The sequence below is a fragment of the Athene noctua genome, chromosome 5, assembly GCF_965140245.1.
Source record: "Athene noctua chromosome 5, bAthNoc1.hap1.1, whole genome shotgun sequence".
Classification (NCBI taxonomy): domain Eukaryota; kingdom Metazoa; phylum Chordata; class Aves; order Strigiformes; family Strigidae; genus Athene; species Athene noctua.
This window is the reverse complement of record NC_134041.1, coordinates 22,926,012-22,940,202: the sequence shown is the minus strand read 5'-3', so window position 1 is coordinate 22,940,202 and position 14,191 is coordinate 22,926,012. Positions and strand designations below refer to the sequence as shown.

Here is a 14,191-nt window from a genome sequence, read left to right as displayed (position 1 = left end):
TCAAATAGCCCTATGACTTTTGTTCATGACATAATTTCAGATCTTCATTTGGAACTGATTTATAAGATCAAGGTCTCAGCAACAATACTTCATGAATAAGCTTGAGTCATACCAATGATAAAACAACACTCTGAGAGAATATGAAGACCAGAAATTTCCTGACATCTGATGAATATCCATGAGAAAAACAAAAAGTCTACAAATTGGCACATCTACTCCAAGAAAAAAAACCCCACACTTTAGTGCACTTTGTACTTGAACAGCCTCTTGTATGTTCTTTCTGAAACCAGCTGTGCCATTGAATATGTCACATGCATCCTTCTCTTTCCCAGAATCTGTCTTCAAGGACAAAATGCAGGAGCAGCTCCCATTTGCCCACCTGTTCATTTTCATATCACAGACCTTATTAAAGGTCTCTTTTTCCACTACAACAATGAAATAGTAAATTACTGCAAATGACCTTGCCTACTCACTAACAAGGAACCAGTGAGATGATTCCACCTAATGATTACCAATTCAGTGAGAACAGCCCCCCCCATTCCTCAGTATTACTGAGAGCAGTGAAATGTGCCTCAGGTTAATTTCTGCATGACCGTTCCCTGAGGGGTTCCACTGGTGCAATGGCGTGTCACTGCACAACATTCAGTTTCTAATGACATGCATTTTCCACTGAAATACACTGCTATCAGCCAAGGAGAGTAAGGACCCATCCTTAATAGCCCAGTGCAATGGATGGCCAACCCACTGGCAAGGGGACTGGGAGCCCTCATGTGACAGGCTATTCAGCAGCTCAGTCTGAACAGCCTGCAGTATTTTAGCATGCTGAGGAAATGCTTGAGAGCAGGAGATACGGTGGCCATCCAGCACTGATGATTTATGAGTCTTTCTGAAGTCTAGCCCCAAGTAGAAAGTATTTAATGTGCAGTTTCAAACAGCATCTCTTTCAGTATGGTAAAACCATCAGCTGCCTAACAAATTGGCTCTGATTTTCCAGGGAGTTTTAGGGAAGTTGAAGCTTTGGGCAGATGAGACATTGGAGGGATTTGGCTTTGTTTTGAAATCTCATTTTAATCCATTTGATCCCCCAGTATTATTGGAAACTTGGTTGTGAAGAACTAGAGGATGTGGGTTTTAGGCACTGAAATGAGACTCTTATTTGCAAATCTAAAAAACCAGGCCTGCTCTTATATGTCCCTATGTGCTCACAGCACAGCTCTGTCAATCAAATACACAATCTATACATGATGCAACAGCAGCATTTTCCCAATGCACTGCTGCAGTGTCAATGCACACACAAGCCATACCACCACGTGACTGACCAGTAAACCCCTCCAGAGGAAGCAGGCTCAGAGGAGACAGGCAAAATGGACTTACCCATGTAGCTCATGGAATAATGCAGGCTGACTGGCCACTGGTGTTGCAAAGAATGCTGACTTTATCTCAACACAAAGAGGGCTAGAAGGTGGCCTTTATTTTAGATAAACAGCTATGTCAGTGGAGTGTATCAGCTGGTAGTCTAACTGTTTATTCCCAAGTAAATTAAAAGAATGTGAATGTCCCCCTAGTTTTGCCAGACCAGCATGGGGAGGAGTGTACATGTGTCTCAGCAGAAGTGAGATGATAAAACCTAAACAACTAATAAAAGATTTCTGAAGATAGCAATGGGCTTTAGCTGGTTTCAAACCACATATTCCCTTCCACTGACTGGGGACACCCAGCATCTTGTAATGGAGATCACGTTGATATTGTGATTGACCTGTATATTGCAATTGGTATATTTTGCTATATGTAGCTTGCATTTGTATTCTGATTTCAATATATTTTGTATCACTCAGCTAAGTCAGAAAAAGTATCTAGTGTCAGTTGTCTTCAAATAAGTAAACTTCATATTAAACATTCCAACCTCCACATGTGGAATACCTGAAAGAAACTGGTCAGAGTACACGACTCTGACACAGTCAGAGCACTTTCAAAGCAATCATCTGCCTGAATGCTATTTAGCTTGACCAAATGAATAATCAATATTGTTTTGCTCTGTTATAAAAATAGCTTGAAGGGTATGAAAAGGTGGTTAAGTGTGCCTGCGTATTAAACACAGCGTTCAACCATTCCCAGACAGGTTACTAGAAACATAAAAGAGTAAGGGAGATTACAGTCTTAAAGATGCTCAGTTAGAGATACTAGATTTGAATTACCATCCTTTAAAAAAAAAGAACATCTATGTTTATTGCTATGCACCAGACAAGTGAGTATCATAACACGTTACAAAGTTGAGATTGTCCTCCTCTCAGGAAAAAAACAGTTCTCAAATTTTAGTAATATCTGCCACATCAAGTCCACTGGAAATCCCAGGAAGGGTGGCAAACAGTGGCTTCAGAGAAGCAGAGAGACAGGACAAGAAAAGATTAAGCTCTCATAGCTATAGAACCTAAAAAATGCCAATTTCTACAGCAGAGGCGTATTCATCATCTTGATTGTAAATTTTGAACTGCCAGGATACTGCCACTATCACGCACTAGATGAGATGTCATGCTTTTAAATGACTTTTCCTGAAAATTGACTTCAGGAACGTTCACAACAGATGTGAACCCATCGCTTTGCCACACCAGTTTACACAAACAAGTGGAGCCAGTCTGCTTCAAAAGGGCAGGAGGGCTCCCTGACCTGACCCTGGGGACACAGGACAGGTTGGCAATGGCTATTAACATCCTGCCACGTGGGTCTCCCAACCTTTGGCACAGCTCCATCCAGCAGATCCAGCGGCTGCGCTTTGCCAGCAGGCCCCCGCCCTCAGCAAGGTGGTGCTGGCCACAGCAAGCAGGGGAGCCAGGCAGCAGGTCCAGCCTCTGGGCCAGGGACACTACTGGGGCCCCTGTTCCCACACCACGACTGCCCTGACAGACACTGCGAGCCCTTGGGTGCACTGAGAGCCAACAGCCGCCCCCAACACCTGTGCACTCTCTCCCACCACAAAAGGGAAACAGCCCTTAAAAATACACCTTGACCTCAAAAGTAGCAAATCCAAGTGTTCCTCTTCCATTTGCTCCTCCAGACTGGGTCACAACAAGTGCTTTTGGCCAAGAAGACATTCTGACTCAAAGCAAGGGCTGCACTCTGGCATCTACCTCGACATTTTCTCACGGCTGACAATGAAATTGGGAAAGCTGCCAAGTCTGTACATCGTCTGCCTAATTCGCTGAGGTATTACAGAATGAGCAAGCCTAACGCACCACAGAGTCAAGGATATGCTGTGCCTCAGCCACTGTCCTCGCATGTTTCTGTGATGTGGGAAATGGAGTGCTGCATTACCTTAAAACCCAACACTGCATTGCCACCAGTTACGATGTGATAAAGTTACAGTCCAACACAGCAAGGAAAAAAGCATTCCTCTTCAATTTGATTGCCATTTATTAGTCACCAGATACAGAGAATCATTCATGCTTGAATACCAGGGAATTGCATAGGGGGGAAAGAGTAAATGTACAGAGTAAACAGAGGACATTTCTCCTGAATTATAACTTGGCATTAACATGAATTGCAACAAACGGATCTTCGGCATTGTTACTAATCTGGAAATTAGCCATTCCATCACCAGAAACATACACCTGTTTTCCAGTACATTTGTTGCCCTCCTTTTGTCCAGAAATAACATCACAGTAGGTACCAGCAGGCAGTCCAGTTTGCAAATTGACATCCATATTCCTATGTGAAAACAAGTGAATGCTATTTATCCATTGTTTTCAAAACCGGTATTTCAAACTGGGTGTAGGGTTTTTGAATTTGTTGCTACTCCCCTTATTTTGAAGGGAAATTTAAAGGTGTGAGCTTTCTGATCCTATCCCTGCTTCCCGCCCTATGATCCCATTTTGGCTCTCTAGACCTGGCATGCAACTGAATGTCTCTAGCTCAGATGGTAGTGATCGCTCCATTAGGAGAAAATGACATTCCCCTTCCCATCAGGAATTGCTCTTGAGGGTTGCTATACTTCTTTCTAGGGACACGGTCTCTCCCACTGACTTACCAGTCATCATTATTGAAAACGATGAAGCCTTTATTACCACGGCCAAAAGCAACTTGATTGCTGCCATTGTCCCACCAGTTGGAGAAAGGCTGACCATCCACCACATTACGGAAGATAACCATGTTCCTGAAAATGCAAGGAACGGCTATCACTGTGGCTGCAAGAGCTCTAAAGCCACAAGGAACAGGATGCAAAAGCCACTGCTTTTACTCGTGTTTTCTCCACAGTGTCCTACTTTATTTGACGCCAGCGATGTTCACAAACCCAGTCGTTGCCACAGGTAGTGTCTGCATTGATTGTAACAGGCTTTACTGACCCATCCGAGTTACTTGGTGGTCCAATCCAGTCATTGACATCCTGTAACAAAAAAGAGAAGTCTATAACTTCTTCCTGAAAATGCAGAGAGCCTATCTGCAGAGAAAAGCTGGATGGAGCATCAAAGTTCCACCTGCTAGATCCAGCAGGGGACAGAGAAATCACTCAACAAATTTAAATGCACTGGACTGCAGCTCTGGGCCTGTTTGGATCCTTATTCACCATGAACGTATCTTCAGTGTTACAAGCTTACCCGTCCATTTACAAAAGATCTTGGCCAGCGAAAACTTGACATCACACGTGTGAACCCATATGGATGAGCAAGCATGAAACCAACTGCCATTTTATAAAGCCTGTTTGTTAGACAGAAAAAGTAGTGAGACGTGGAAAGAGAAAGCATGCCGGAGAACTGAAAGACAAGCAAGCAAAAGGAAGAAGCATCACCCAGACAAGCAATCCTTTACCTGGGGTCCCAGAAGGTTAGAATGGAAGCTCCACCGGCCCCATGCCCCCGCTGGTTGTCGTGATTATCCACAAAGACCAGGGCTCTGTCGGAAGGCATAAAGCCCCAGCCTTCTCCCCAGTTCCTAGCCAAAAACACAAAGACTTGAAGCTACCCTGTCAACCGGTGTATCCAGAGTATCCCGGGTAAGTTGCAGCACCTTCAATCTTACTTTAAGTAGGCCATCTTTTCTCCATTCCACTTGCGGATCACTGTCCCCAGTTTTGCACCGTATTTGAATTCTGTCACTCGGCCATTTCCAAAGTAGTCACTGCCTTTGATTGGCTCTCCGCCCAAGTCAATTACCTGGTACAGGAAACAGAACATTCCTTTCTACTTTAAAAACCCAAACAAATAGAGGGCATTGCCCTAGACATTGTTCTAAGGAAGAGGCACTACTTGAGCTAAGTATATTATGTGGCTAACTTGCAAAATTGTATTTAAAGCTATTTTCTACATTTTATCTCAGCATAGCTGCGAACCTGTTTTCTCTCTCCATCCTAAATCTCCTTACCCTGATTGATCACTACCACTAAGGCTCAGGCTGTACCAACTTTATATTTAGTCTAGTGACCAATGCCTCTGCTTCCAGCACATGGGCAGCCTCATTTCACTATGTAGCTAAGGAATGTTCCACTATTTGCCATAGAACTTGCAGGTTAAAATGTGTCTAGCAACTTTAGCTTCTGATGACCAAAACCAACAATTACCTGCTTCTTAGGTCTTCTCAATATTTGCTATTCAAACATAAAACCCAATTTTGGAATGTCAGCTAACACTGCTTATGTCACTGGAAAACAAAGTATCAGGCCATAATCACCATTTATATTTTCTGCTTCAATTTATTATCCAGAATTTATAATTCAGAAAGTGAAATCTCCTTTTTAAGCCAACAGAAGTTTTCAATAACTTCACTGCAGTGAATTTCATCCCAAGTGAAATTTCCAGGTTACCTAGTTGCAGCAGGTCCAGCTGGGGCATTTTGCATCTTTATTACCATTTGTAGGCAGATTAGATATTTGTAAATCATGGTTATTAAATCTTGATGATGATTTCTATAGATCTTGAGACTGAAAGCTGCTCCAGCCCAGCTCAAGCAAAGCATTGCTTACTGTGTGGGACTGAGTCTATACCGTGCCTGCAAGAAATATGTTTGTAAAGTACAATTAAAAAAATAAAGATTACCTCCTGGTAAATGAAAGGTTTGGTTCCTGTAGAAAACCATTTAGTATTTAGATCTTTCAGTTTTTCTAAAATCGCCTTCACATCCCCAGGCCACATATGCTTGGCAGCATCAATTCGGAAGCCTGCTACACCAATATCAACGAGGTAGTTCATGTATTCAGCAACTTGAAGGCGTACGTAGTCCTTTTCCAGGGCCAGATCAAGAAGGCTAACCAAGCGGCAGTCTCGGACCTATATAAAAATTCTGAAATTAATAGTTTCACCTAATAAACTAAATGTAGTGTTCTACATATATTTTGAATTTTGTTACCTGCCAAATAAAACCTTCACTAGCCATTGATCACCATGCATATCTTTGCCTTGGACAATTATCCTGGACAGTCATCTACACAGAAGGAACACTAAGAAGTTTGCATTCACTCAGCTTAAAAAGCTGTAGGTGATGAAAGATTATAACAGAGTCAAGTCACTAATCTATAATCAGCATTTTAATGCAAGTACAGGGCAAAAATATGGTAAATTGTTTTTACTCCAGTGTATTGAGGAGCAGATTCATTACTATTTCAAATGCTCTCATTTCTTCTCTGATGTAGGAAAGGTTTCTAGAAATTATAAACCATTTAAAAATCTTAGAGTTATAGTTTTACAAAATATTAAACTTCTGTTTTCTGTCCCCTTTTTGCCTTTGTTTCCTGTAAATACAAAATGATAGGCATCAATTTTCATCAAAAGAATAAACATACACTGAATACAATGAAATGCTTTTTTAAATAACTCTTATGATGGGTTTCCATGGCTATGCACATCTGCCTAGAGAAAGCAAGGTGCATCAGCCTATGCTGTAAACTGTACTAAAGAATTGGCTATAAAGATGCTCCTTTAGAACCGCTCAAGAAGTCAGGGACATTTAAAGTCTCCCCTTCTTCTGCCATTTCTCCATAACCCCTCTGCCCTCAACTTAGACTCAGGAAAGATCAAATGTATTTGAAAGGCATAAGACATTATTCAAGAACGATAGGTATTTATCTTTATAAAATATTTTTTAATGCTGTGGTAGTTTTAAAGTCCTGACCTTGTAATCTAATATAGAGGAACAGATAGACTCCTAGGAAATCTCTAAGCAGGAGCTTAATTTTCAAGATTCTATTTTTTTTTTTATGAAATGCTAATCTCTCTCTTCTGAAACTAAGACCAAAGAAAACTTCCAAATTACAATAAAAGGCAAATAATAACTCCTACTGGCAAATAATAATTTAGTATTTTTTTTTAAACACACACACACCCCCCACAAGATAATCCCTAAATAGATATTTATGAGCTTTAATGTATAAAGTACCTAAGTACATTTGTCTATATCTGAAATTGAGCCATTGGCTCAAGTAGAGCTATCCTTTTAAGAAGTGGTGTTCCCGATAGCAAGGCTAACCTCTGTTATCAATTTAGATGGTTTTCCATGAGGGTTTTTGTTTTGGTTTGTTTTTTTAAAAGTGTCTGACAGTAAAGAGGAGCAAGGAAATCACAGCCCAGGAATGGATGTACATGAAATATACATTTATAGGTCTCGGTTTACCTGAGATGCATCATGATAATTCTCAATGTCTCCACTTCTAGATTTACATTTACCATCATTAAAGTCCCAGCCAGAATATGGCACAGCTGGAAAATCTTCAGTCTTTGCATTGAAATAGCTTCCACAAGTAGCATGGTCACCAGCACCAGCATTAGCTCCACACATATGGTTGATTACTGCATCCACATAAATATGTACCTAGAGAACAGTATTCACATTCCAATTTGAGAAAGCTACTTCCCACGGCACCACTTACCAACATGCTCCCTCTCTTACCTTATGTCCTATCCTCCTATTTCTGCTTGTTTACTTCCCCCAACATCTTATTTTAAAAATTTGTCTACTATTAACATATAGTGATGGTGATACAACATGCATCTCAACAGACAGGCAGGTTAACATTGCACTCATTTTAAAAAAGGGTAGATAGGAGGACCCTGGGAACTACTCAGCCTCACCTCTGTGCCTGGGAAGATCCTGGAACAGATCATCTCTCCCAGGAGCTATACCAACGCACATGGAGGACAGGGAGGTGATTTGAACAGCCAGCACGGCTTCACCAAGGGCAAATCCTGCCTGACCAACCTAGTGGCCTTCTGTGATGGAATGACTGCATCCGTGGACTAGGGAAGAGCTACCGGATGTCATCTACCTGGACCTCCGTAAGGCCTTTGACATGGTCCCTCACAACTCCCTCTCTAATTTGGAGAGATAAGGATTTGATGGACGGACTGTTCAGTGGGTGAGGAATTGGCCAACGGCTCAGTGTCCAGATGGAGACTGGTGACAAGTGGTGTCCCTCAGGGGTCTGTGCTAGGACCAGCACCGTTTAGTATCTTCACCAGTGACACAGTGGGATCGAGTGCAGCCCCAGCAAGTTTGCAGACATCACCAAGCTGAGTGGTGTGGTTAACACACTCAAGAGACAGGACGCCAGCCAGAGGGACTTGGACAAGCTCGAGAAGTGGGCCCATGTGAACCTCGGGAGGTTCAACAAGGCCAAGTGCAACATCCTGCACCTGGGTTAGGGCAACCCCTCGTATCAGTACAGGCTGGGGGATGAAGGGGTTGAGAGCAGCCCTGCAGGAAGGACTTGAGGCTCCTGGTGGATGAAAGGCTGGACACGAGCCAACAATGTGCGCTCACAGACTGGAAGGCCAAGCATGTCCTGGGCTGCATCAAAAGAAGTGTGGCCAGCAGGCTGAGGGGGGTGATTCTGCTTCTCTCTCCACTCTGGTGAGACCCCACCTGGAGTCCTGTGCCCGGCTCTAGAGCTCTCAGTACCGGAAAGATGTGGACCTGTTGGAGCAGGTCCACAAAAAAGATCAAAGGGATGAAACATCTCTCCTATGGCGAGAGAGTTGAGGTTGTTCAGCCTGGAGAAGAGAAGGCTCTGGGGAGACCTTACTGTCGCCTTTCAGTACTTCAAAGGGGCTTATAAGAAAGATGGGGAGGGACATTTTATCAGGGCCTGTTGCAATAAACAAGGGGGTAACAGCTTTAAACTAAAAGAGGGTAAATTTATACTAGATATAAGGAAGAAATTTTTTACAGTAAGGGTGGTGAGACACTGGAACGGGTTGCCTAGAATGGTGGTAGATGCCCCATCCCTGGAAATATTCAAAATCAGGTTGGACAGGGCTCTGAGCCACCTGCTCTAGTTGAAGATGTCCCTGTCCATGGCAGGGGGATTGGAACTAGATGACTTTTTAAAGGTCCTTTCCAACCCAAACTATTCTCTGATTCTATCAAAAAACCCCCATCTTCAGTACTACCATGTCTTCGTCTCTGAATTACTCGTTAACACCAGGTTTTTCAAAGCACTTACTCCAACATTGTTGCACCTGGTCACCATGTCTCTAAATTCAGTTTCATTTCCAGATCGTGTGCACAGCTTGTAGCTGACGGGCTGATATCTTTCCCACCATGGTTGCCAGGGGTCAGTAATGATAACATTTTCATTTGGAGGTGAAATCTGCGAATAAGATGGTATCTCTTGGTAACAGGATATTGGTAATAGTTTATTTGTTTCCCCAGTATTCTTAGAGAAATAAGAATATTAAAATAGAAAATCAAGTCCCTTTAATAGAAGATGCTCACAATACCTAACCTATATAGATCCTCAGTATCCTCTGCTTACATTGTAGTGGGCTAGAAATAAAAGACTTAGATCTGGACCTTCAGTAGGTAGAAACATACTATAAAAATGAGGTCCATGGACACAGTGTCCTAATTAACCTCATGATTGCAGGCTTCAAAGATCAAAAGAAGGATCTGAAATCTGAAGGACTAGGTCAACAGAAACAGCCCAGACTCAAGAAGGAACTACAGAACAATCGACATAACATCCTACCCTTAAAATTGATCAGACTTCCAATTTTTTAATGTTTTGAATAAAAAGGTTCTTGACGTGAGACTGGTCACAGCTTCCAGATAAGCCATACCTCCTCCTTTTATAGACTTTTTCCAGGATACTCTTCAGCCAACAAGATTGCTGCTACCTCCAACTCTCTGGGCATAATCATCTGATCCCACCATTTCTCACAAAGATCCCTAGGTGAAACCTCCTTAGCTGCCATGCCTTTGTGACCAGCTCAGCAAGTCTGCATCTGAAAAAAACTTTCTCTCTGAGACCCCGTTACAGCGTTGTTTTGCCAGTTATTAGGCCTAGCAAAAAGGACACAGCCAGCATAAAGATGAACCAATAACCAAACTGTATTTAATACAAAAGGGTCAGTACATAGGTAAGCACTGGGGGGACAAACAAGTCAATCAGATTATACATAATCGACATCAATCCCACTGACCCCAACAATGACACCGCACAACCAACAATGGGTGGAATAAATGATGAAATGCAGTCTCCCATAGAAGGGATGGGAGACAACCGAGTCAACAAGCCAAATACATAAGACCAAGGAAGCCACATACTGAATCTCTACACAGCCCGCGTTTACAAAAGCCAGACCTGACTGGAGCCCAGTCCCAGGGAGACGGGAAGCTCCTTCCCCAACAGGAAATTCTACAAAGTGCATCCACCAGACAAGACAGACACTGCCCCTTCCTGCAAGTGGTCCCAGCTTTTATCCCTAAGTGGGACACCTGACCTTTGTTTACTGAATGCAGACACCTGGGGCTCATTTACCCAATGGCTCTGTCTGCAGGGCCGGCCGCACCCTGGAGGGAAGCCTAAAGGTAAACTCACCCCCCCTTTGTGAAGGGCTGTGGGAATCACCCATATGTCAACCTTAATTTGGGGCTTGGGGTTGAAACCCCAGCATTTCAAGCATGGATTAAAAAGATATCCAAACGTCTACCATAGTCTGAGAAATCAGTTTAAAATCAATCAGGCCTGGGTGCCTGGAAAGAAGGTTGCAAAGAAAAGATGTATTATTTGCAAATTATGGGAAAGTTCTCACTCAGGCCAACTTGAAAACTCCTGGGCTACAAAAGACAGGCAGACTTCTCTCACCAGTTTTTCGTGAGCAATCTGACAAACAAATGAAATAGTTTAATGGGTGACTGCTTTCCAGCTATAGAATCCCACCCATCTGACACTACTGGTTCCACCAGGAACACATCTGTTGTTCAGACGAACAGATTCACATCGACACACCTCCACCAGAACCTGTGTTCAGTTCAGTTCTGCCTGCTCACAGCAGGTCCTGCAAAGAAGGTCTATTAACGGCTTACTCTGACTCTAGGCTTTACAGAGAGATACTTGCCAATTTAGATGAACACAATTAGCAATCTTTTATATTTGTTCATTTAAAACCTTCAGCACTTTGGTATTCTCTTTGGAAGCACTTTTTTTTTTTCAGTCATAGTTTCATTTTATGTTTATCTAGCTCTTAAGAGCTTCCATTAATTTAAATAATATCAAGATAAACGCAGGTTACTCTTCACAGCAGTAAAAAAAAGATTTAGCCAGTAATATGCAATTCTAATTCATCTAAACGTAACAGCACAGAGTGCAAAACATGCACTTTGGAGCAATGAAATAAATTCATGCTTACATGATGATAGCTGAAGAATATATTTGTCAGCATTTACTACTTCCATTACCAATTTCTATTTTTCTTTCTCAGTACCTGTCCTTTCGTGAATTGAACATTTTCTCTGAAAAACAAATTATCCATGCAGCAATTTTACTACCTACTGATAGGAACAGACATACCTGAACTCCTCCAAATCCATTAGGAGCTAAATAGCGTTCACATTCAAGAGCAATATCGGCCCAGCGCCATTCAAAGAGATGTACAATAGACGTCCTCCCAGAGAGTGTATTAGGGTTGTACTGTGCCCAGCAAAACCCTACAATTAACAGAAGAAAATAGATACCCATCCTGTGCTCTGTGATCAGTTGCACTCCTCTTACTGTCAAGTGATGTTCCTGCAAGAGGGTAAAGTACACATTACAAAACACACATTTAAAAGTAAATGCCCATCTCTGGCATCATATTTATTTAACTTTACTTGATTGTCATTTAGTTTGAGAATTGGACTCTAAGCTATATCAACCTCCCACACTAACGGTAACTTTGTTTTTCTGAAGTTAAAATTCAGACATTGTCTAACACAGGCTGCCTTTAACATCCAAAAATTGTATTTTTGCTAGTATAAAGCCAAAACCAACCCCAAAATGCAAAGGAGTACTCATACAGACTGAAATGGACATTTTAATGTATACTATTTTACATTCTTATTTATCCTTGAGAGGCATCTTTTTTTCCCCAAACCATGTTACTGTGATGTGCATATTTAGACAAGGCCTAGGGGTAGTGGCATGTTTTTTGTTGTGAGCTGCTGCAAAATCCCAGATATTCTGGAGGTCTAACATATGTGAGGGTATCATTTGTGATACACGACATCTGTATCATTCAAACAGCCCTAATCTTGGAAGGACTCTCAGATACAGAAGCAGCTATATGAATCAAAACCTGAAATACTAAACACTTAGTCTCTGTACACCTGTACAATTTGTGTGGAGCTACTCTTTTTCCAGAGAACACAGCACAATGGCATGCAGAGGTCTGAAGTGCTGTGAAGCTCCATAACCAAGAAGTCTCCACAGTGCCCAGGTACAGAGCTCTGCAAGTGCACTTACGGAACTTTCTAGAGGAGGAAAACCAGCTGCATTACGTTCTGATAAGCTAGGCTAGGAACTATACTTTCCAAATCATATCGTTTGTATTTACTTATATACAAACACAGATGATGAGCCTATTAAAACTGCCTCTCCTTTTTCCCAGGCAGAGAGATACAACTTAGAGCAAACCAGAAGTTAAACAACTATCAAGGTTTGCGTTAACACTGTTTAGGATCCCATTTTGCACTCTTCATGTTCAGAAATTGATTTAGAGAGACCGAGATACAAAGAAGTCCTATATGATCTTCTGCAAACCCTCATTTTTATTTCAAGGAACAGATGATATGTATCTCTCAGTCAGTGGAGCTGCACTCCTTGGAGCAAATTCAAGCACAAAATATGCCAGTTTATAATGTGTAGAACCTGTCTCCCAGAGCCTGTGACTATCAGCTGTCAGTATACTTCACAGGCAGCCAGAGTTATTTATAATGAATCATTCGGTAAATTTTGCTGGTTTTCCTGCTTCTGAACAAAAGAATTTTAATTTTTTTTTTTTTTTTTTTAAATTTTAATACAGTTATTTACTTGTAGATCTTCGGTATAAGCAGTTGCTCTGTGTGCTTCCATTTTCAAGAAAGAATGCTCTTTGCTGTGATAGGAAGAACATACATTAACAGAAAACAAGCAAAGTTGGATCTTCTCTGGTGACATAAGCCATTTATTGGCAACTTTAATGTACAGCAGTAAGTACACAAAGCAGTAACTTATAGAAAGCAGAAAGAATAATGTATTTTGACCCAACCAGCTCCAAGGCCTAGTGCTTGACAAAAAGACTTGATACAGTTTTTCATTTCTTTGAAATAGGCTTATGGCTGCTTTGACTTCAGTACAAGTAATGACGAGAATGGAGATGTTGCAATCCCCAACACACTCTGAAGGCTCTAGCTTCAAAATGCTTTTGCAACTTAGAAAAAAAGGAAGCGGCCTGTATTCTCCCGTGAAAGAAAAAGGAGGACAACTGATGGCTATTCAAAGAACATGGAAGAAAACTGTTTCTGAAGAACGCCACTGCCGTCTTGGACAATGTGAGAATCAGGTCAGCCTGTCTTCTGCTGGGTTACAATCTGTGGTACGAAACTCAGCTGCTGCCTCAGAAATACTAGCAACAGCCAACATCTAAATTTGTGAGAGGTTTGACGCAGCCTGCTGAAACTTCAGCTGTTAAACGCTGCTACAGGAAAGTCGTTTCCATGTGACCTTCTAGGCACTCCCCGCAGAGCTTCCCTCAGCAGCGGCACGTTTCACGCAGGCGAAGCAACCCCGCCTCGGCTCTGCCCCGCACAGCCCTCGCCGGGAGAGCCTGCCGCCACAGGCTGCCGGGGCTCCCCGGCACACGCCGGCGGCGAACGCACGGCCCGACGCGGCCCCGCTCCCCACGTACCTGCCGGGGCTCCGGCCTCGGGCCCGCCGGGCGCCGCCGCGGCCCCAGCGCTGCCCGGCCCCGCCCCT

General features: G+C 42.5%; 1 protein-coding gene across 2 annotated transcripts; it reads right to left on the bottom strand.

Annotated features, from left to right (window-relative positions):
• Window positions 1-3,398: 3,398 nt before the first annotated feature.
• LOC141961356 (pancreatic alpha-amylase-like) lies at window positions 3,399-14,191 on the bottom strand. 2 transcript variants are annotated; one of them, XM_074908212.1, is made up of 11 exons: window positions 14,124-14,191; window positions 11,771-11,986; window positions 9,422-9,568; window positions 7,594-7,791; window positions 6,024-6,254; window positions 5,011-5,144; window positions 4,801-4,923; window positions 4,590-4,689; window positions 4,257-4,378; window positions 4,022-4,147; window positions 3,399-3,702 (listed from the first exon to the last, which is right to left on the bottom strand). In XM_074908212.1, the coding sequence occupies exons 2-11, from the start codon at window positions 11,936-11,938 to the stop codon at window positions 3,513-3,515; spliced, it is 1,539 nt and encodes a 512-aa protein (XP_074764313.1). In that variant the 5' UTR covers window positions 11,939-11,986; window positions 14,124-14,191; the 3' UTR covers window positions 3,399-3,512. The 2 variants fall into 2 exon arrangements, with proteins under 2 accessions (XP_074764313.1, XP_074764314.1); XM_074908213.1 differs by lacking the exon at window positions 9,422-9,568.